This window comes from Ambystoma mexicanum, chromosome 5q (assembly GCF_040938575.1).
Source record: "Ambystoma mexicanum isolate Mex_15411 chromosome 5q, UKY_AmexF1_1, whole genome shotgun sequence".
In the NCBI taxonomy this organism is placed as follows: Eukaryota; Metazoa; Chordata; class Amphibia; order Caudata; family Ambystomatidae; genus Ambystoma; species Ambystoma mexicanum.
In genome coordinates, this window is record NC_090933.1 from 707,809,364 (window position 1) to 707,834,037 (window position 24,674).

Consider the following 24,674-nt stretch of genomic DNA (forward strand, 5'->3'; position numbering starts at 1 on the left):
ACGAAATAATCAAAGATGAAGCTTGGTGTACCAGCATTCAAGCTTCCATGCTACACAAAATTGACCTTCTCCAAAAGAAAATCAAAGACCACTGCAAAGCACTTCCTCATCAGACAGGAACTAAACCTACTAATACCCCACCCACCTCATCCAAGACCACCATACCCGACTTCTCCTTCAGAGATGTCACTGAATCAGAAGTTATTAACCTACTAAAAAATCTCAAACCCTCCCCCTGTAAAGGCGATATTTCCCCACCTAAACTCATCAAAGACTGCGCAGACTGCCTTGCGCCGCTCTTCACTGCATTCATCAACGCGTCCTTTAAAACAGGCATCATCCCAGCTAACCTCAAAGAGGCCTGGGTCCGGCCCCTCCTAAAAAAAAACCCTACTCTCGACCCCTCACAACCAAACAACTACAGACCAATAACCACAGTGCCTTTCCTGCTGAAATTACTGGACAAAGCCGCACACTGCCAAATCCAACACTTTCTGGAAACCCACTCCATCCTCGGGACTAGGCAATCAGGCTTCCGGACAGGACATGGCACAGAAACAGCCCTGGTAGATCTGAAGAGTCAGATCACCCAAATCATGGACAAAGGCAAGCCTGCTCTTCTGCTCCTTTTTAGATCTCTCAGCCGCTTTCGATCTGGTTGATCACAAGACTCTCACTTCACACCTCACCAACTCTGCCAACTTCTCCAAAGAAGCAGCCCTCTGGATCACTTCCTTCCTAGAGGGAAGAGCCATGAAAGTCTTCTCGGACATCGCCAACGCCACTCCCACGACAATCCACTGCGGGGTCCCTCAAGGATCCTGCACTGCACCCACACTCTATAACTTGTTCACCAAGCCCCTCTTTGACAAACTTGACTCATACGGCATCACATACACGAACTACGCGGACGACACACAAGTACTTCTACCCCTTTCAGGATCCTACAACGAAGACGACAAGGCACTCCACAAAATCTACTCCGTCATTAAGGCATGAATGGCAGTTAATGGCCTCTGCCTCAATGGTGACAAGACTGAAATCATGATGTTAGGTCAACAGAACACCCTAGACAAACTTGACAAACTTGACAAACTTTACGCTAACTTCTCCATTGACAACTCCATCATCCCCGTATCCACAGCCGTAAAGACACCGGGAGTATACCTTGACTCTTCACTTTCGATGACCAGACAAGTCAGCGCAATCACTTCCGCATCCGCACACACCACCAAACTCAAACGCCATCAAGCCCTACCTCTCTAAACCCAACTGCCTCTCTATAGCGAGGGCAACCATTGGAGCCAAACTGGACTACTGCAATGCACTCCTAGCAGGCACTTCAGCCAAAAACAGATTACAAGTCACACAAAACAATGCTCTCCGGGCCGCTCTTAGTATCCCAAGAAGAGAGCATATCACTCAGGCCAGGCACTCAGCCCAATGGCTCCCAGTCAAAGAACGGATCACTCTCAAAATCCTGACCCTCGCCCACAAATGCCTCTCTCTCTCCGCCCCGTCCTATCTATCAGAAACCATCCTCAAACCTTCCTCCTCCCGTCCCACCAGGACGCAATACTCCAACCTTATCTGCATTCCACACATCAAAAAAGCCAAAGCCGGAGGTCTGAGCTTCCCCTAAATTGCAGCCAAAACCTGGAACGCGCTTCCTACAGATAGAGCGGAAAACTCACTCCACATTTTTCACAGGAAACTAAAAACCTCATTCCTTACAAAATAATTAGGAAACTCTCAGGAATCCATGTAAATATTCTGCATTGCTAATGTATTCATGTCTACTGTAAATTCTGTATAACATGTAATTACTGTATCCTATGTAACTAAGATTTTGTCTGCAACAAGCGCCTTGATGCCCCCGGGCTGAAGTGTGCTCTACAAATCTGAATAAAATAAATAAAAATAAATACATGCCCGGGCACATAACTTGTTGTGACCATTAGCACACAGCAATCTGTGGTCTCTGTGTCCCGCACCTCCCTTAGCCGCATGTGATGAAGTAACAAAATGCGGTGCTGCACAGCGCCCCTTGAGACCGTTAAAATGGAAGTAAATATTGTGTTATGTGGAATAGTTTCAATATTTCATTAGTTTCACTGCACAGCTTGCAATTGAAAGTAGAAAATAATATTGTTAATTTGTGTGGCATTTGTTACCGAAAACTAAACCTTCCTTTAGCAGGCCGAGAAAACACAAAGGGTATTTTTCTTATTTGTCCTTGAATCACCCGTACTAACAATTTGAAGGACACAATGGGCATCATTACAGGTCCGGCGGTAACTGTGCTGGTGCTACCGGCAAGTTGCCGCCGGAACCATAATTTACCAGTGCCTGACTTCCCGGTAACACCAGGGGATTTCAACCCTGGCGGCCAGGGAAGTCAGGCGCTGGTAAATTGTATGGGACTATGGGAATGTGGACCGCAGAAGCACCAACACCATTCTTAACGGTGCCAGTGCTTCCGTGAGAACTCTGGGCGGGTGCCGTCCCGCCCGGCAGGTCTGACCTAGCGGGGGGGGATGGTTCCCGCAGACTTGTAGTGTGCCGGTCTGGAAACAACAGTGCCGATAACCTTACCAGCACCGTTGTTTCCAGACTAGCTCACTTATGAGGCCAACTGTGTTGAATATCCACAAATAATTGATGAGATTCACTCTAATGAAACCGAACATCCAAGAGCTAGGGTTCTGGGGGCGGCGTGGCTAGCCACAATGTGAGCAAGACGTGTTCCGTGTGAGCTCCACACCTGATCCTACGAAACTAGGTACTTTTGTGCCCCAAATACTCCAGAAACCCCCAAACTTTTACACAGATACTAAGCAACAGCAGCAGCACTCGCTGGATATTAGCCATTAGGAAGAGGAGTAATCAGCAGTCTCAAGATGGAGACAGCCGCCACCAAAAAGGCAGGCGCGACTTCGTCGGAAGGAAAAGCTGCGGAATAAGCCCCTCATGAAGAGCCTCTCAAGCTAGGCGGGACGCGCTGGCACAAGTGAGTGTATAGGCTGCCTCCACATCACAACGACTGGAGCCCTAGTACAACGCCCATTAAGGGCACAGATTCGAGGAAGAGGCCACCTGGCACTCCAGTGCGATGGCAAACCACATACAGAGCAGACGGCAGAGCCGGGTGACATACAAGCCTGCTATAAATGGCAAGGGCGCCCAGGGATTGAGGAAGAAATAGCGGCATCCGATTTTAATCGCAGGTCAATCGACAAAACACAAGGGAGTCAGATGCCGGAAGCAGGAAGGAAAAAGATAGTAGCGCAGCCGAAACAAACCACAATGCAAACATTTGCACAAAAAAAAAAATATATAAAAAACCACCAGAGACTAGACGCCAAAGACGCCAAAGCCTTGGACGAACACCTACAGGGAAGGGAGCAGGAACCTCAGCAAGACAACCAAATCCTAGAGGCAATAGCTGTACTGCGAGAATCCATGGAGACCCACATAGGAGAAGTAGAAAGTGATGTGAGCCTCCTGCGTCAAGATGTACGCAACCTAGCTGGCAGAGTGGGTGAAACGGAAAAGAAACTGTAGGATGTCTCAGTCTCCACAAGGGAATTGCAAGAAACAGTCCAAGATTTGAAGACAGGAGTCTGGATGCTGTAAGACCGGGCCAAGGACCCAGAAGGGAGGTGGAGGGAGGGGAGTCAAGGAGAAGCAACGTTTGAATGCTGTGGCTGCCTGAGAGGGCGGAAGGTAGATATCCCACCACCTACATTGAACACATGCTCCTCCAGGTAATAGGAAATAGGTCCGGGGGCTCTATTGCAAGGGTTCACAGTGGAAAGAGCCCAGGACACTAATGAGAAAACCCACCCATGGGGGACCCCCGCTGCCCATTATAGCAAAAATTCTAATTTACCGGGACAAGGAGAAGATCCTGGCCTTTTCCAAGGCTGAGGCAGAGATCCGCTGGGAATTAGCATTATTGACGATCTAACCGGACTATACCATTTCGGTCCAGAGGAGAAGAGGCCAATTTGTTCTGAGAAAAAGGGCATACAGTACATGTTCCTGTACCCTGCAACTTTAAGAATAATTCACAAATTAATAATCCCTCTTTTTCGAAACCCCGGAAGAAGTGAACGCCTGGATGGACGAACATTGCATGGAGCAGATGCCAGAGAGAAAAGACGACATCAGAGGTGCAACCACATGAAAGGTAACATCAAGATAATTACTTGACATTGGGATGAGTACAGTGACTGGAATTTCCACCTCCACGTCTTGTTCCCTAACCCAATGGGTCCGGGAGTTCTGTTGTACTTCTCTGCCAAGGAGTAGTTTGAGTACTGCAAGTACTGTACTCTATCAACAAACCCCGAGGGGCGCAGGGGGCAAATGGTGGTTGGGCCTCTACGGGGGTATTGCTGGCGGTATTAAGTTTATGTTGGGGAAAATGTGTTCAACACAGCATCATTAATCGCATAGGTGAAAACATGGCAGAAACCCATATGTCAGCTGTATGGGGGAGGAGAATAGGTGGGAGCTCTCCAGAGGGAAAGGGGAGTGCAGTGGGCGATATGGCAACACCCGATGGCAGAGACACTTAAAATCTCCTCTATGTCAAGGGGATAAGAGTGGCTACATACCTGCATCCTAAGGGGATTCAGATCACCCTATTGCAAGAGACGCATTTTACACGAGCGAAACAATCACAAGTATTGAGAAAATGGGGAGGGAAAGGGTACGGATCGATGTATTATAATTATGCAAGGCGAGTCCTCATTTGGGTGGCCCCCACTGTGCCTTTCCAACGGATAGGAGTTCAAACAGATACGGAGGGGAGAAAGGTACTGGTACACTGGTTCCTCAACAGAAAGGAAGTTTGTTTGATCAATACTTATGCACCCAACCATAGCACAGTCACCCATTTCCGCTCCCTATATGCTAGACTAGCAACCTTTAGAGGTATGCCATGGATCTGGGGAGACTTCAATTGCACATGGATCCGGAACTAGACGGGTCAGACAACAAGGCCCTATCCAAGCCCCCCATCCCCCAACCAGAGCAATGAATGATGATAGAGGAGCTGCAGGATATCTGGAGATGGGTACATGGACCGAAAAAATAATTCTATTCTATTTGAGTTTGCATAAAGTATATACAAGAATAGATTTCATTCTCACAGGGAAAGACCAGCTGGGGAACTTTGTTGATGCCTTCTATGAGGGAAGAACTCTCTCAGATCACTCACCCCTAGTGGTTAAGTGGGTACTCAGCAACAATCCCGCCCCAATACCCACATGGAAATTGAGAGCAGAAACCATAAAAGACAGCCCCTTCAGGGAAGAACTAAGACGGTAGATAGAAGAATACTTCAGCTTCACTATAGAGAGCATTAAGGGAATGCAAACCGTATGGGACGCCTTCAAGGTAGTGAGTGATAAGAAGCGCAGCCATAGACAAGATAGGGCGAGGGAGAATTCGGCGAGGGAGGGTTCGGAGAGAACTGGAACAACTGGCAGATACAGAATCTAAGATTAAAAAGATAAAGGGTTTTAAGACCAAGACGATGGAATCAGAGAGTAAACTTATTGAACTCAGAGCACTGGGAAGTTCTGGGGAGATACAGCAATGCAAAGTACACTGAAAAATTGCACGGGCAGAGAGATAAGCCAGGTAGGATGCTGGCTTGGCTAACTAGAGACACAGGAGCTTGTGAAGATATTGTCGAGATGAGAGATGAGGTCACAAAAGAAAGAAATTTTACTTTTCGGTCCTTTTACCGAAATCTCTATGGGGAAATCTGGAGACAGCAAAGGTAGGGAAACGGCAGAGACCCTAACGGATATCGGTCTGCCCACACTGAACGCAAAGCAAAGGGAAATGCTGGATGCACCACTCACAGCAGAAGAGTTGAGAGGTGATAGCCACGCTCCCAAAAGGCAAAGCTCCAGGGGGAAGACGGCCTCCCAGCAGAGTTTTATAGAGAATTTGCAGATGTAGTGGCCCCAAAATTACTTGAGGCATATGAAACAGGCAAATTACCTGATAGCATGGAAGAATCCGTAATACTTCTGATCTTGAAACCCGGAAAAGTAGGGACATTTTGCAGATCCTAGAGGCCTATATCACTAATTAATCAAGACACCAAAATCATTGCAGCAGTGCTAGCCGAGAGATTGAGAACAGTGATCACAACACTGATACAACCGGACCAAATGGGTTTTGTCCTGGGCAGAGCAACAACAGAAAACCTAAGGCAGTTACATGCAGTTATCAATAGAACATGGAAATGGCCGGAGGGCTGCGCAGTGGTGGCACTAGATGCCATCAAAGCATTTGACTTGGTCAGGTGAGAATGGCTGTTTGCATTCCTACCAAGCTTTGTCATCGAGGAGAACTTCATGAAGTGGGTCCAAATACTCTACTCAAGCCCGACGGCGAGCGTATGCACTGTACAGATACATAATCTGAACAATTCCCAATCCACAGAGCCACTTAATAGGGTTGTCCCTTATCCCTCTTACTGTATATTCTGGCACCCTAGCAGTATTTATGAGCAAAACATTCAAAGACAACGCGCTCTGTGTAGATGGGGTACATCATGCGATATCCCTATACGCAGATGATATGTTATTATACATAAAACAGCCCGAAGACAACCTCGAGTTGTATCTCGAGATGTTGGAGAATTTTGCTGCACTGTGAGGGGTCACGATCAGCAAGACAAAATCCTGCCTATTTCCACTAGCGGGATGGATGGGGGTGGAGGAGACGAGATTCCCAGGTCTGGGGTTAAAATGAAAGGTCGACACCTTCAGATACCTAGGAGTGGATATTTATGACACAAGAGGCACTATCAATATACACTGAAGGTGAAATCTTGGTTGGAAGCCTCAAAATTCTGGGGAAAACTGCCCCTCTCAGTGATGGGCAGAATAGCACTTTTACAAATGGTGGCCATCCCTCGCCTGTTTTACCACTTTGTAAACATTCCATACCTCATACCCATGGCCTTCTTTAATGACCTAACCTCATTGATAGGCAGAATCATACGGGGAGGCGGCAGAAGAAGGGTAGCTCAACGTTTTATTTAGGGAGTACGTAGTGGGAGGGCTGCGCCTCCTGCCCTTTTTACTCTACTACCTGGCAGGAAAGCTTCAACATGTGGCAGGGTGGTTAGCGGATTCAGGAACAAGACATACCTGGATGAGACCAGTTATAGCACCATTCTTCCTAAAAGATGTGTTTTGTGGCTTAGAGAAAGAAGGATCGAGGACCCTCGATATGGTCTAGAACCAAGACGGTACTAAAACTCAAAGAACCTTACTCCCCCCAGATCCCTCTGGCAGCCATATACGCAGATACTGGAGAACATTTAGCACATAGTAGACTCTACTGGGAAGTCAAGTGTGTAGTAACAATTGGGGATCTTTACACCGTAGACAAGCTCCTAACGATTAGAGGGAAACATTTGAGATACATAAGGGCCAGTTTATAACATATTTTAAACTATTACATGCATTACAAAATAAACAAAAAAAAGATGGCCGGAAATCCCGAAAGAGGGGGGGGGGGGGGGATACGATATTGGGATTGCTATACGATGTGTCAAGAGGGTGGGCATGCAGTATGAAGACTGTACCAGGGATTGCTAGAGGCATTACCCAATGAACTACTCAAAAGGAAAAGAGCATGGGAATCAGAGATAGGCAAGGAGCCCAAGGAAGGAGAGTGGTTGAAAGCAATGCTATACCCCAAAAAGTTTTCAAGAAATGGCAGACTAAAACTAACCCAATACTACACACTCCATAGAGCATACATGACCCCTCAGTTGGTATCGCGTTTTCCAGATGCCGAAGTAAAAAGGTGTCCGAGATGTGGAGCAGAAAAAGCAGGTATGGGGCACATGTTCTGGTCTGGCCCAATGATCAGAGGGTTCTGGCTGGGAATGGAAGCAAGGTTGAAGGGGGATATTACAGGATATGAATGGTCGCCAGTATCATGCCTCCTTGGAGTGTATACACGCCCAAAAAATCAAAACCAGAGAATAAGATGATAGATCTGGCCTGGTACTAGCCAAGAGAAGAATAGGAATGGCATGGAAGTCACGGGATGGACCACACATAAGAGGTGGTGAGAGGACCTAAAAAGATGGTGCAGGGCGGAATTTGTAGTGTGATATGAATCACTCCAACTGGAAAGAAGGGAAAGCTTGGATGATATAATGACCTGGAATGCCCTAGTGCATGTGCTTTTCACCTCGCCCAATGACAAACCCCCCTGAGTAGATAGCCTTAATCTCAATTAGTAAAGCCTTAATCTCAATTAGTAAACCTAAATAAAAGGGGCCAGAAATCAAGAGTTCACCAGAAAATTTGGATAACTAATGGGACAGACTGCCAGAGAACTTTTGGGAAATGTTAGCCGTGTTTACAGTTCTGGGTTGAGATGGGGTTATGGAGGGACGAGAGGGAATGAGTCATACATGAAATGTGAAATCTTGGTGGCAAGAGCTTGGATTATGTTGTAAAAACAAACATTTAAAAAAAAAATTTAAAAAAAGAAAGCTAGGTTTCTATTACTGAGATCTGTTGCTCATCCTTACATAGAGACAATGGAAAAAAATAGCAAAATATAAGCATAGTTTTACATACTTATGCGACTAAAGTTGGCATGTGTGCTGTATGCTTGATTATTAACAATGTGCCGAATTAATATTCAAAGCAAAGAGAAGACATCGTACGTGTACATTTTACTGTAAATGGTTACTTGACATTTATCTACTGTGTATATAATCTTTTTTTAAATGGACACTGAAATATATTTTTGCATTCCCAAATGTACATAGATACGAGCATGTGCATTTGTTTGTCATGGATATTATCTTCCCCTGGCCAGGTTTTTCAACCCGCATTGGACAGTAACCATCAACAACGCATCTGAAATATCAATATTTGGGGACGATCGTCCGGCAAGTTTGTCGATGTACAGTCACCGTAGTAAGGAGCAACATGCCTGCGTTTATGGTCTGAATACATGCAGATGGAAATGTGTTGCATTTCAAAGTGAAAGGACTCCTTTCTTCCCACCAACTTAACACCATATGCGTAGATGAAACATCGGTGATGGAGAACAGAAGCGCATTCGATTTAACCACAGAGAACTTTGACTAAAGAATGCAAATACAGGGATTAAATCAATGCAATCAGCAATATATTTGTTGGAAGTCGACAGTTATAGAAAGAATTCAAAGCATGCAATGTTTTTTAGCTATGACTTGTATTTGCAAATGTTATCAATGTTTTTGTGGATGTAATCTTCTATTTTTAGCGTTATGTAAAAAATATAACTATTTTACATGCCCAACTGCTATTTTCTTCAAAATGTACTCTTTTTAATGGAAAGAAAGAACTTTGCGCTGTGTGTGAACGTTTTGGTTAATCTTCCTGGCTGTGCGTTAGGTAGCGTTATGAAGTGGGTAATGACAGGGGACGTTTGGATACACTATCCACTAACGTCATGAGAATAGGTGGTACATATCATTTTGACTAGTGATATCAGCTTGAGGGGCAGGTGATGTGAATTACTGCCGTGAGGGCACTTGAACTTAGGGCGAAGGATCAACGGCTACGTTTAGGACAAGATGGCAGTACCCGAACCGTCAGTTTTGCATGTGTAAATGTGAGAAAAATTAAGCGAAGCTGCATTGGACATTTTTTGTGATAGATGGATGTATGCTCAAAGTACGTGCATGATCGATTGGACAATACAATTTCTGAGTGGACTTCCCCTTTAGTAGACCACCTAGCTGCCTTTAACAAACGTGTGACTAGTGGCCAGATGACCAGTTATAGGGTTTGTACCTTTCTCATTTGTGTTGCCAAGTACTCGTGGGTCTAGAGGCGCTTGCATATCACAGAGTTCTTTGATCCGTCAGAGATGGTACAACATTCCAATTACCTCTCCATCCAATAAAGAAATGTATCTAGATGGTGTGGGCAAAGGTACCACCGAAAACGGATCTTGCATATAACTTTTTTTATTCTTTTCAAATGGAGCATCTCAAGGTTTTCTGCGCTCTAGCCCTTATGCAAGCTCATGAGTCGGGACTGATCTCAATGCTCAGGTCCTCAGCCCACTAGTCATGTAGAACAGTTGGCCTTTTGGATTTCACCTATTTAGGAGGAAATATTTTGACATTCTGCCTTTATTTATGCCCTCTGTCAGTTCGAATCACTGGTCCAATTCTCGCCATTTGGATCTGTGGATTTAGAGGTCCAGTGCCGCAGTTGTGTCCCTAAATCTGTTTGCCCAATCCCAATTTTGGCCTCTTCAAATATTTGAACAATTCTGCTGGATTTCTTACATTTTCTTTTTCTGGCTTAATTATTGTACGGTTTGTGCAAGGTTGCTTTTGTAAACTAAATGCACAATAAAATGTTTTACAAAACAAAGAAAGAAAAAGCTACTATTTTTAGGACCCCATTCACCAAAGCTCCTAAACCTTTATTACTGAAAGCAGGTGAAAAGAATAATCAGTTGCAAGTGCTGCCTTCCTTCACCCTGTGCAGCGCTCCACTGCTCTCTTGCTAGGTCTGTCCTTTACACAATAACAAATCATAAAAATGTCCTTGCTTCTGGTGGATTGTAGGCCTCTGGCGACGCAGAGATTTTCAGCCAGGTAGCTTGGAGAATTGAGGGCGACTGCCTTGGAGAAGAAGCAGCAGGATTTGAAGGTGATGTATGCCTGTGTGCAATGAGAGCCAGTGCAGTTTGATGGGGGTAGGATGATGTGGCCGAATTTACTGAATCCTACGAGTCGTGCTTCAGTATGCATAAAACCCTTCAGGAATGCAAGGATTATCGCCTGAAATAATTTCCATCATCCAGGTGGGAGAGGACCAAGGTAGCTGGAATGAATAATTCTCCACAGCAGGAAAGTTTGCTACCAAGTAAGTTTGTATAGTCCTTATTATGTGCTCCTTGAAGGAGAGGTGTCTTGGAGATGTACAACCAAAGGGTCTTGGCTCAGGTGTTCAGATGAGCTGTGAAGCCCTTGTGGTTCACAGTAGAGATCCAGACCTGGATTTTGGGGTGTTCAGTGTTCTTGGTCTGCAGTTGTAATTCAATCTGAAGGGTTTAAGCTTCAGGTAAGCACTGGACAGCCAGGGCTGGATCATTGAGGAATCCCTTGAGCATGGGGACATCATTGATGGAGGATATCTTGGAGGTGGGGCTGTGTATCATCCGTGTATTGGTGGATGTGTCGATTGTGTGGAGCAAGAGGATTCTGAGCAACGCCATGTGAAGGTTGAAGATCAAAAGGGGAGAGGCTGGATCTATGGTGAAGACTCATTCTTTTTCCTCGCTCTTTTTGATAAACATGATTCACTCTACCTGCTGTAACAAATCTGGACAATTTGCCCCTTCTCCCCAGAGGGGAGACACCCCTTTGGGGCTAGGGAGGTGAGCCTGCTACGTATGACCATCACTAGGGGACTGGGCAAGCGAGACCTCAACGAGAGCGACTCCTCTCTTGGGGACAAGCACTCCCATTCCAGCATGGATCTCCCAGTCCAAACTATCCTTTCTGCATATATGGATGTCGGAAAAACAGTTGCATTCCCTGCTACAACCATGAATCACAAAGAACCTTCTGTGACCCTATTGGCTTCAGGTAATGGTAAGTAAGCCCTGCCTCAGTGCCATAATCATGGCAGACGTGTAAAAGACGTAAGCGTTTTGTGAATGGAGAGAGAGAGAACTCCATCAGTGGGAGGCAAGCTAGTGCTACGCAGAGGCGAGCCTCTGGAGCATCTAAGACCTTGAGGGGTGGAGCTACATCAAACCGCGGAGGCAGTGGCGACAAGCAGAACAAGCAACCCTCAGGCTGGATGGCGGGTGCCTTAACCGAGGAACAGACTCCGCTCAAGGCGAGACAACCCCCGCCCGCCCTTCCCAGGTGGCGTGACCTGGCACCCAGCAACCAACATCAAGGCCTGAGAGAAAAGAGGAGGCAGTGATCCAGAGCTCCAGCCGACAAGCGTCTTCTCTGCCACAAGAGGCGCTGACAGGGAGAGAGACGCTACTGACCTGTGTAGGTGAGCTAAATACAGAACTGCAGGTTTCTGGGATCACAGAAACCGATGCAGGTACGTAACGTAGAACAAATCTAACGGGCACATGGCCATCGTGAACCAGAGAGCAAACCCTTCCCCTCTAATCCATAGAGAAAAGGGTTATAAACAAAGTAATACAAGGCTGGAATAGCGGACAAAGTATGTCAAGGTAAGAGTAAGAGGGGCACACAGCCCTCACTAAATAACAGTGGGAAAAGATACAGAAACTGTATATCAAAGTTGAAGTAACCATCAAAAGGGTCAAGGAACCACAGGCAGAGGTCCCACGATGAGACATAATAAAAGAAAGCAAAATACTGTACAACACGGACAGCATAGTGCATAAAGCACAGTGAGAAGTGTTATTCTACTGGGCAACAACCCAAAGCTAAATTGGATACTGAGAGATAAGAGCTAACAGACTTTTGGAAGTCCCAACGCTACGAAGGTGGGAAAGAAGTGTATTTTCAAGTCACCCTGGAGGGATAGTAACATTTAAAAAAAATAAACAGTTTCCTTATCAGAGGTAAGGGGAAACTCTTACAGAAGTTAGTAGTTGATTTTCAAAAAGGATTTGGTACTAGAATTGTGGAGACAATCTACAAGAACTTTAAGACTGAAGTCATCTACAAGTGGGCCAGTCAGAAGTCCAAACCAAGGCTATTGAATTAGCCTCCCTTTTCTTGTTTGTCATGTATTTTTCTAAAGTGGTATGGCCAGTTAGCTACAGGATTCTGACATCTTTACCTCGACTTGATGAGCACCCTTCGTTTTACTGGTTACGTAGGGAACTTCCCTTATAGCGATGGGATTAGTCGGGTGGCTTTTTTTTAAAATTATTTAAATAAAACTTGATTCATGACAACATCTAGTACGAGTCCTGCTTCACCACACTGCCTTCTTGCAATCCAGGATTGGGTAAATGCTCACTTCACCTGAATCCAACTAAAACCGAAGTACTCCATTTTCCTGCCTCATTTCCTAATTGCACTCCTCACTCTCCTTTCTCTCTTTTCCCACCTTTGCATTTCCTCCTCTGCTCGGAACCTCTGATTCCGGTTTGACTCTCCACACTCAATTTATTCCCATTTTTCTGCCACATACAACAACAGCTGTATTGCAAAGCTTCTTCTGTCATACTGCTCCATCCTTTTACTTTGACTCCCTGCCAGACAACTTTTTCCCCTATATTCCATTTACAATTCGCCCATAAGGATTCTCTTTGCCTTCACTTCATACTTCTAACAACGTTTGCCATGCTTTCATTTCCTGGTTTTCTTTTGACTGCTTCTTTCCCATTTACTCGGCATGATGTAAGAATGCACTTATCGATTTGCACAACCCTACCGCTCTACTTTTGTTTTCTGCCGTCTACCTCTTTGTCCGCTTTGCTCTTAAGCTCAATTCCATTTTACTGACCATAAACCCCTCTGCGCCCAAACTCGCATCGACTCATTTTCATTCTTGGCCCCCAAACACTGGAACACTCTCCTTTAAATTCATGCCTCTCACTCTTTAGCTACATTTCGCTCTCATCTTGAATCATATTTTCCTCTCTCAAATCCTGATATATGCTCCTTACTACCATTCTTCATAGTGCATTTTATCATTTTTCATGTGCTGCACTTGGTGAAAGCGCCAAATAAACCTCAATAAAACAATACAGAACATGCAATAAAGTAGTCAATAATGCACTCAGCAGAATCTTGATAATTATATTTCAAAACTAGCCAAAATCAATACATAACGGAGGCAGTAAAAACAATTGTTAACCTTGAATATATATAGGGTTTGTGCCCCATCATCAGGAGAACATTGATAACCAAAGAAGTACAACATTAAATTGGTCAATATATACTCTTGGTTACCAACAGCTATTCGAAAGGAGAAGTACCCCCCACTTCCCATTTTACATGCAATGCCAATGGCAGCTGCTTTTACAAGTGATGAGTTCTTACAGTAGTTTGTCGTCAATGTCCATTTAATAATATTAATGGCCAAGTGTTTCCTCTTGGTCGATTATAAAGACCACACTTGTACAGATCATTCGTACTTGCAATATGGGCCCTGTCAACACTGATAGAGCCAACAATCAAACTTTAAAAAGAGCAAAAACTCAAATGACCGAATTTAACCATATTTCATAACCCAAGTACTTAGGACAACATTTACCTTCGACGGTAGACTTAATACTGGAACCTAAACAATATTTTTAGTTCAGTGTTACTAATAAGACATTTCAGTTTGAGAACCTTACTCAGTAAATGGCAACTTTAAATGTAACTATACATAATAAAATCCAAATTCTGACCACTCTGATGCAATGAGCCAACTTTGTCATTCGAATAAGACTCCATCTTTTCAGATTTGTTAAGAATTTTTTTATTTTATTTGTTCTTGGTTCCATTACATAAAATTAGAACCTCATATTTATCAGTTCATGTTTACATTGTGTATCGCAACATTTATCGTAAATTTACACATCAATTAAGACTTCCTAAAATAAACGTTACATTTCATTGTATTTCATCCATTACATAAAAGTAGAGCTTTTACAAATTATGAACTAATTTTCCCAAGATTTACTTATTAATGCTAATCAGTGCTCCAGATAAGATTTTGAAGTGGGAGTAGTTTACTCATTTTTTTTTAAGTTGTTAAGTATAAAGTAATTTTTAGGGAGTAACAAAGTCCCATTCCCAATGGGAGAATTTTATAAGCGAGTAAAAATGTTTGCACTGTTAAACAGAAGTGTTTTTGTAATATTTATTTGCAGCTAGTTATTCATACTCATTAAAGAATACATTTTTACCTCTTCGGATCAGGCAGTAATAATAGTTTCTTCGTGTGGTACTACCTACAGTACTGGTCCAAACATCTCCATGGAGCTGTGCAGGTGAGAGTAAGGGCGCATTTTTACTCCCAATTTTATTTTCTAGGAGTCTTTGCCAATTTTTAAGGAGCAAAAGTGGCCAATACACACCTTACCTGTAGGGCCTAGGCTAATTCTATCAAAGAGGAATGTGAACATTAAGAATTGACAAAAATGCACATTTTTCCCTGCTACGAACATGAAAACTATTCATTACCCATCACATCAATGTGTGAACATGGGGTTTTAGTTTATAGCATGATCAAAGATCAAGGTTTTAAGTACCTTAGTTATGAAAAATTGGGAAATGTGTTTTAAATTCTATTACGATCTGAATTTGTGCTCTTTATTATGTACATTATTTAGCTCTACACAAGCGTAAGGGTGCAACATCGAAGATACTAATGACGTGATTGGAATCAGCACAGGCTTAAGAGATACAGGAAATACTTGGACATTAATACTATTGAAATGGACAGTGACAAACTACTACTGTAAGAACTTGCTGGGAGTGGCGGCTGCCATCAGTTTATGAAACTTATGTGAAACTGAAGTAGGCGAGTACCTCTGTATTAGAGCTGTTGGTAACCATACAAATATAGTAAAACGGTTTAGATGAATACCTCCTGAAGAATAAATCCAGGTTTATTTTGCCTCTTTTATATATTAATTTTGGAGAGGAGTACCATCTCTCGCCATTATGCTGCTCTTCCGGATATTACAGCTAAATACTTTGTGGACTCAATTGTGCAACACAAAACCACATGTATTAATTAATCTTTAAGTAAAGGTTTAGTTCTGACTTCCTTGAAATCTTCAATCAATTCTCCACTACTCAAAGCAAGCGTCGAATCCATCTGTTCTGAATAACGGTGGTTGGCCTTCCTTGGCACCAAAAAGTACTTGAGCAATTGGTTACAGCCTAGCGCCAGCAATTTCCAGCAATAAACTGACACCAATCTAGACTTTAGTGGCAACAAGAGCAGGATACGAATTCCCAACTAAACAACTTATTTTTGGCATAACCTGTCTACTTCAGAAGATTATTCTGTATGTTGACAAACTCTACCCTACGGTTGCTAGTTCCTTTGTCAATTCTAAATTAGATTACTGCAATTACGTGTATTTGGGAATCGCAGATTTTCAGCCAGCCAATTACAGAAAGTTGGAAACTCTGCCTTCCATCTGATTTTTAACCTGTCAATATCAGACTCTGACCTTGGCAAGTACAGGAAGGAAGAAAAAAAAAAAGGGGGGGGCTGTATGGGTACAGATGCAGACCCCAGTGTAAGGGGTGGCCTGGAGGCAGTGCGGGAGGGTGAGCAGGTACCTGGGCCCAGAGGACAGAGGGTGGCCAGGTGCACGGTGTCAAGAGACAACAGATCAGCAGCGGAGAGGGGGAGCAAAGGCAGAAGGAAAGAGGAAGGTCTTGAGGTGCTTCCGGAACCGGAGATGGTTCTCCTCAGGTTTTAGAGCGGCAGGGAGGCTGTTCCAGAGGGAGGCCCCAGCCGAAGACAGATCTACCCCCACCTTGTGTCTTTGAAAGACATACCCTGAGGGAGTTAGCGGTAGAGGAGCGAAGAGCTCGAGAAGGGAGGGATAGCTGAAGGTATTTTTGACCCAAGCACCAGAAAGCAGAGGGTTTTGAATTTAATCCTTGCATCCCTTGGGAGCCAATGGAGAGATTTCAGAACTGGAGAGATACGATCCAAGGGCTTGATGCCAAGGACAAGTATTGCAGTCCTGTTTGGATTAGTTGCAGAGGGCGGAGAGTAGAGGCAGGTAGATTTAGAAAGAGGTTGTTACAATAGTTCAACCTAGAGAGAACCAGAGCTTTGAAGACCATGAGCTTCTGGGGGAAGGAGAGGAAAGGCTAAAGAGCATCACAGTTTGAAGCAAGGTTGATAATGGATCCGATTTTTAATCACAATTTGTGTTTTATTCTAAATATGTATGCAGCCACAAAACGTTTCCACTATTCGGATATGTGGTCTCATTGATTTCCAAATTATTACCTCTGTGTTAATGCGTGGAATTGGAAGTGTGTCAAGGTTATGCATAGAATTAAATACATAACATGAGGCGTTTCACCCACTATTTATGTCAATACTAACACTAGTTAAGCCTTTAAACGGCCAAACGCCCCCGAGTCAATGTTCACATTGGTGAACTTTACAGGTACGAGTACTTCCAATAGGAGAACGTTCATCATAGTTTTCATACCACAGCCTTCTTTGTTTTTGGTACTGTGACCCCAAAAACTAGAAGCGATCGTCGGCTATAGCAGTGAACGCACTTTTCTGTCAAGCGGCCAGCACAATGGAGGCCACCCAACAGCAGCAGTCAATGCAACGGTTGACCGTAAACATCTTTTTCTATCGGGGGAAGAGAGGGAAGTTGAGATGGGGCTCCTCAAAGCACTACATCACATCCAGAGCCAGTTAAATCTCTAAGTCAGTTAGTTACAGTATCTTCCGACAGTTACATACTCTGGGCACCGATACAGATTGGCTAAAGAAGGCAGTTCTGTATGTTCTCCTGTAAAATAGAACGTCGGTGTGTGCGCGCGTGCTGCCAAAACCAAGGGCCAAGGTTGCCAACAAGGCTCGTTCTGCAGGTACACGTCATTCTTCACCATCTCCATTTGGAGGCAATGTTTGTCCATCCTCGGCGCCTGCTGGGAGTAACAGTCCCAGGAAAGGCAGCGTGTCACTGGCTAGAAGCAGAACCTATCCCAGGAATCCTCACTTTTGAAAACATAGCTATTCTTTTGGAATAAGCTGCCACATGGGTATACTAGTTCCGTGCAATACTGAAAGATTGTCGGAGATGCACGATAACAAGGACCATGTAGAATGCTTTTTCCATATGGCGCAAACCTAGTAAATACAGTACCGCAGACACAATAGAAAGCACAACCTCTCGACTAGGCAATAGTAAGGCCTTTTCATTTTTCTGAACATTCCATGCCACGTAGAACCCAATTCCTCCTCGCCCACCCCTTTATCCAACAGGGGTTCATTCACAGCAAACCCAAGCACCGTGGGGATAGGATCGGGACACTAAACTACACCTCGTCCCTCTACAGCTGGAACCGAGTCCAGCAATAAAATTCACCACTGACACGTCGAGGTGGGACGAATTCAAGTCCACATCTGTACATTTGTGCATGTAGTTAGTTGGCAAAGAAACTTTACGCCCCGTGAAGGCAATATTCAAGGGAAGCGCTACACGCGCTCAAAGAACTAAATGTACAGTGATGCGAATAAATAAACTGGCTTGTAAATTAATCACCCTGGCGGAAACGATATACATGTCACCGTTAATCGTGCTGTCGACACACATCTTCTGCTTAGTGTTTTGGGGAGGGTCCATTGGAATCTTATCTTAATTCGTGTATATAGGATTCTCTGTCACGTATAAGGTCATAATACTCAAGGGGAAATCCCCTGGGATGGGGTCTCCAGGGAGTTGGGGTGTTGTCCACCGATACTGCAGGCATTATAATCACCCAACCCAATACCTTCTGTCCATCGTTTCCACGACTGTCGGTCTCCTTCTTTACCCTGAACTCCAACCTACAAAAAGGCAATATCATCGCCCCGACTTACCTCAAACATTAGTCCCAGCAGAAAGACCATAGCTAGGCAGGACACTATGTCTGCGTGATTCTGTATGATGAACTCATGGCTGAGCACAGGCGGATTCTTGTTCGTCTTTTTACGGATAGCCATGGTACGGATGCCAGGGCCTGGCTGCTGCGGCGCCTCCTCTACAACGGTGTACAGTGTCTTCCCTTCCTTCTCCTCCCTCTGTTACGGCAACTAACACCACGTCTGCACTAGCAGCAACGCTACTGCTGTTTGCCGAGCCAAGTCGTTCCTCCCCCAGCCACCGCCAGGAAGGAGGGGGGGCCAGGGCCGTCAATCAAGGCAGGCGAGGATTGTGTGGGCCGAAAAAGAGAACAGGGAACTGTCGTCCACGGAAGAGACGCACGTTTGACAGATGAAATGGGTCCCTTAGTAGCGTGTCTATGCCGGCCACATTGGAATGGAACTAGGGTCTGATTAGAAGGACAATGCAACTGAAATGATATTGAAGAACATTAAAGAGATGTGTCAAAGTTCAAAAGAAAACATTCGTTTTAGAAATTATTTATTGAAATAGAATAAATATATAACACTCTTTTATTCCGCGTATTCCGTTATACAATAGTATATTTTCTTTGATTTGGCAACTATAAAACAGTAATGCTTCTATAACGTGTTTAGCAAACTGACGTTGTTTATTTCTTCTTTTGTACAAAATTGTGGAAGTACTGATCTTTTAAAATGGCCGCTGCTCTTGTTAAAAATGGAGGTATTACGGGCACATCTTGCATTGTCCTCTTTTTGTTTCCACTAATGCTACAGTTTACTCACTAGATCTGATCCCCTCTGTATCCTTCTTCTGTTTTGAGCTATGTTCTTCTGTGCAAGAAGAAGTCGTTGGCACTGTGCGCATCAGGCTAAACCTATTCCTGTGCCGAGCATTTCATTTAATGGGGAATCCGCATTCATCACATTGGAAACCAGTTATGCGGCAACCGGCAGTCAGGTCCAGTGTATTAAGATAAATTGTAATTTTGGCGATCAAGTATATAATCATGTACCAGAGTCTGTATTTTGCTCCTATAGTTTTTGTTAACGAATTACATTTTCAGGGAAGATTACAGAAAATATTATTCTTTAACATTAACGAAAAAACGGTAGATCTCAGAGTGTGGGGTTTAGTGATGGTTTCTTGAGACAGGGTGCTGATATGGCATCTTTTGAGTGAGGAAGGTGTGGTGTGTGTACCCATCCCGGGTCACTTAAGCACGTGACTGCGGTACTGCCCGGAAACGGGCAGAGCTGAGTGAAACGAGCAAACTTGTGGCCGTGTTTTAATTGCGCTCCCTATGTGCATGTGCACGCCGCTTTATTACTTCACCCCGAACTCACCGCCGTCATCTGGAGGTCGGGGTAAACATCGTACCAGGGCCCAGTCACTTCCATATTACATACATGCCAACCCTCCTGATTTAGGCAGGAGACTCCCGATTTTTCCGTGAAAAATATTGCTATTACACATAAATGGAATTCTTAAGTTTAGCCTGCGTCGCATATAGATAGAATTGTAAATGTTAGCATGTGCCACACATAGATGGAATTCCTAAGTCTAGCATGCGTCGAAATCTAGATAGTAATGCGATTCAATGATTGACATTCGATTCGCCGGCCATGCCTGGACCATTAGTGCAATTATGAATCAATAGCCGACTCACTAACAATTTCACCCCGATGCATACACCTCTCAAACTCCAAACAAACACAACAACTCTATAACACAACAAACCGCACAAACCTCACCACACTGCAACAACAAAACAAACACACACAGACTCGCACAACAGTACACAACGGCTAACGAACGGAAAGCACCCCAAACCCAGCCAACGGACCCACCGGGCTGAGGCTGCCAACAGCACATCACTGCTCTCTTGCACTTTCCCAGCTTATTCCCACTAACTCACCCCCTCCTACCCTTTTTCAGAGCACCAGGGGACCACTCCGGTGGTGATAGTGCACAGTACAAATATCCTTTAACATTAACATTCTCCCACCTGAAATAAATCTGTGCAAAATGCGTTCCTATGGCAAAATCTTTGTCTCCCGATTTTTCGGACAAAATCTCACTCACAGGTGGTTGAAATGTTGGCATGTATGATATTATAGTGCGCATCAACACACATCACTGCGGCTGCCAAGCTCCATCGGCCATGCCCGAGACTACGGAGGCGAGTGCAACACGCCACAGACCCTGCCTGGTCTCCGCAGGCCCTACAGCATCATAGCCCCAGCACATCAATGTACTACGCCAGAGGCCACAGGCATCACCATACACGCCGTTCTGCAAGAGGTGAGAGCGTGTAGAGCGCAGTCTAGCAACAAGGGTACAGAACATCTGAGTAAACACGTGGCCAGATGAGCTGTCCATGGCCCACATACACCTAAAACATGGCAAACCCGCAAATCAGCCCAGCTATAGGCAGCACTCCCAGAAGCTCTAGGAGAAACACATCAGGACTAGAGGGGCCAATACGAGGACTAGATACCACACAGGGGGCATTTATGAGGACTTTCGACACATATCCCACTGGAGTCGCTCCTGCCAGCAGGGTTGTGCGTGTATCCCTCAGGTGACGTGCTGAGGATCCGGGGAGCAGAACGAGTGAAGCGAGTGGAGATGGTTGGGAGATGACGGAGAGAAGGGCGAAGGCTGGCTGGGCTCTATACCCTGTTAACTTAAATAAGTCCTGTACAAACCGCCACATTTCGTCTCTGTGTTCCTCAATCACTACAAATATGGCGATGAGGCGTCCAGAACACAATGAGCCCCGCGGCCACCCTTACTGCATTGTATGCTAACGACAATGAGCAGAGCTGAACTGTGAGCCGAGTCGAACGGTAAGCCGTACTGTCCCTTCCCAGTCCTTCTTGAACTCTTCAGAGTGAATGAGACGGTGCAATGCCAGTGCTGCGATCTCTCACTCTTCGAACAGGGACTGGCTGAGCTCGCGCTCCACTCTGCAGAGCTCAGGGACCATTACCGTATTACTCTACGTATACGGACATCAGACTAAGGAACTGTGAACATGACCATAATACTGCTATTATGCCCTTCCGATAATTATCTCACTGCGAACCAGCATTACCGTATTACTCACTGTGTACAGACAACAAACATTACAGCAGGCAGAATTCTTTATTATTGCATACTGGGACAATACAGCTAAGTGAACTGCAATCCTGTTATTCAACTAGCATTCTCTCAGCCAACCTCAATATATCAATCATGCAGTGACTACAAACACAACTAGCCATCACTGCATCACTCCCTCCACCACTTCAATGGCGTTTGGTAGTGTTCCCCCACCAACCTTTTTCCTACCCCGTTTACCTACGAGAGATGGGGGAACCCACAATACCCTGGAAGAGATGGATAACATCATTTGTGCACTATACTAGTGTAATATGTGGAACCAGTTACAGCGTTGACAGAAGGAAATCCCTGCTACTACATTGCCTGGGCACTGCAGGGCAAGAAACATTTGAAGACCGACCAGATCTTCCATAAAATGAGGGTGAAGTCCTAAATGAATACATAAAAGCGATCAAAAGATGAGCAAACACTACGAGAAGAAATTAAGCACAATACTAGAACGTTACAAATTTGGAAAAAGATACAAGAAGATGGAGAAAATGTGGAGCAGTACATTATAAGACTAAGGAAGTTAGCCAGAAGATGCAATTTCACTAACCAACTGGACGAACGCCTCAGGGATCCATTCATGCTGGAGTACTACAGTGCAAAAGTCAGAGAAAAACTATGGTCTGAAGATGACCCCCCATTAGATAAAGTCCTGAGAGTAGCCAAAGAAGTAGAGCACTCAGAAAAATGTGTAAATGTCCTAGAAAACAGAATAAAAGACACTAACCTAAAGACAGAAGTTGTACCACAGCCTGCAACCATACCGAAAGTAAATGATGCTATATCAACAGTTAACAACAATACCTATGTGAGGAAGAAAACAGGAGAGAGAATGCAGAAATCCACATGGAGAGATGACAAGAGATTTAGAATGACCTTTCGTACAAAGGAGAAGGGACAGTCCAAGACAGATCAGCCCAAGGAGATGTTTCAGGTGTGATGGCGTGGATCATTGGGCAGATAACCCAGAATCTCCTCTCAAAATCATCTGCCGGATATCTAAGGGTAAAGGTCACCTTGCAAGATGTTGCAGGAGCAAGAAACCTTCCACCATTTGGATTGATAGTGACCACAGTGAACAAGAGGGCGATGAATGCATATCGATTATAGTAGATGAAGACAAGAAGAAATATATAGTCCTAAAGCTTCACAGCTTGTTGACAGTGTTTCAACACAAATATACACTCCTACCCCAGAATAAATGGGAAAAACAAGGACATGACCATCTAAATTAAGTTGACATTAATCCCAGAGCATATGGAAGAGCAAAAATTGAGTTAATTAGGTGGTTCTCGGCCACTCTAAAATTAAAAAATAGAGAAGCCAAAAGAAAAGTCTACATAACGAAAAAAGGGCAAAACTGCCATATTGAGTTGGACACACCAAAGAAAACTTAAAGTAAAACTAGATCCTAATGAAGAGGAGGCAGTACTGGCTGTTGAAAATGTTAACAATGGAGAAAAAGTAATAGATGAAGTATTCCAGGATAAGATAGGCTGCTTACGTGGATTTGAGCATAAGATAAAAATGAAGGATAACTGCGTACCAGTTGCACAGAAATGACATAATGTCCCTTTATCTATGAGAGAAGAAGTCAAACGAGAGCTGAAGAAATTAGAGGATCAAGACTTCATAAAGAATATAGATGCAGCAGAATGGGTATTGCCTTAAGTCGTTTTATGGGAAAACACAGGAAAACTCAGTGTGGACATGAGAGAACTCAATAAATGTGTAGTTCCAGAGAGACACACTTTGTCCAACCTTCAAGCGATCATATCGACTATAGGTCCTGCAAAATACTTATCAACCTTAGATCTCACTTCTGCCTACCATCAATAGAGATTATATGATGAGTCCTAGGGCCTGATTCATGGAACATTTTCCTATGGGATTGCGCCATAATAAAACACTTCCATGAATCGGGCCCCAAGTGTTTAACGGCTTTCATCATTCCTGAAGGGCTGTTTCAGTACAAATGGATGCCATTCGACCTAGTTTCGGCAGCCCCAGTCATCCAGAAGGTTATGCACAGACTATTTGATGAAGATGAAGGAATTTTATGCTTTCAAGATGACATCTTAATTCATGCAGATGATCTTAAGGTTCACAATGAAAGATTGAATATTGTATTCAAGAAGCTATATGCCACAAGTATGACATTGAGTAAAAAAAAAAAGCAAAATGAATAGACAAGAGATTGAGTACCTAGGACATATTATCTCTGCTGAAGGGATACATCCTAAGCAGAAGACATTAAAAATATGCCAAAACCTATATGTCGTGAAGAAGTTCGAACCTTTCTAGGTATGGCAGACTATTACTCCAAATTCATTTGTGATTTTGCGAAACATACTGTGTCCATGCATGAACTGTAAAAAAAAAATACGAGGAAGCATTCAAGTTCATTAAGAGGGCCTTGGCAAGAGCTCCTGTGCTGCAGAGTTTCAGAAGTGGCAGCAAGACATCGTAATGACAGATGCCACAACGTTGGTTTAGGCGCTGTGGTGACACAGGAGGAAGGTGAAAAGGAATTCCTCATAGCCTTTGCATCCAGATATCTGAAGGAGGCTGAGAAGGCATTTGCTACGATAAAAAGAAGCACTGGCCATCAAGTGGTCTGCAGAGAAATTTAGGAATTTTATTTGGGGCACAAGTTTTGAGTTCAACACTGATCCCTAACCTCTTATAGAGATAATTATATCAAAAGGTTTGGATAAAGTTTCCTTCTCAAATCAGGAGATGGGTTTCTCAATTACAAGAATACAATTACGTGGTCAAGTTTTAGCCAGGAGTGAAGAACTTTGCAGCGGATTGGTTGTCAAGGTTGACGTCTATAGTACAGTTGAGTGATGAAGAGAAGGACCAAGAAGTCGTTTTGAAAATAACTTCCATGCCTTTTCCACGTGAAGAGT

At 44.1% G+C, this 24,674-nt stretch overlaps 1 protein-coding gene across 1 annotated transcript in view; it reads right to left on the minus strand.

Annotated features, from left to right (window-relative positions):
* The window catches only part of TRAM1 (translocation associated membrane protein 1), a 519,069-nt gene extending 500,103 nt beyond the window's left edge, over positions 1–18,966 (minus strand). The window contains exon 1 of the mRNA XM_069621183.1: positions 18,582–18,966. Within this exon, the coding sequence (XP_069477284.1) occupies positions 18,582–18,704 (123 nt within the window). The 5' untranslated portion in view covers positions 18,705–18,966. The remainder of the gene's footprint in view (positions 1–18,581) is intronic.
* Positions 18,967–24,674: the final 5,708 nt, after the last annotated feature.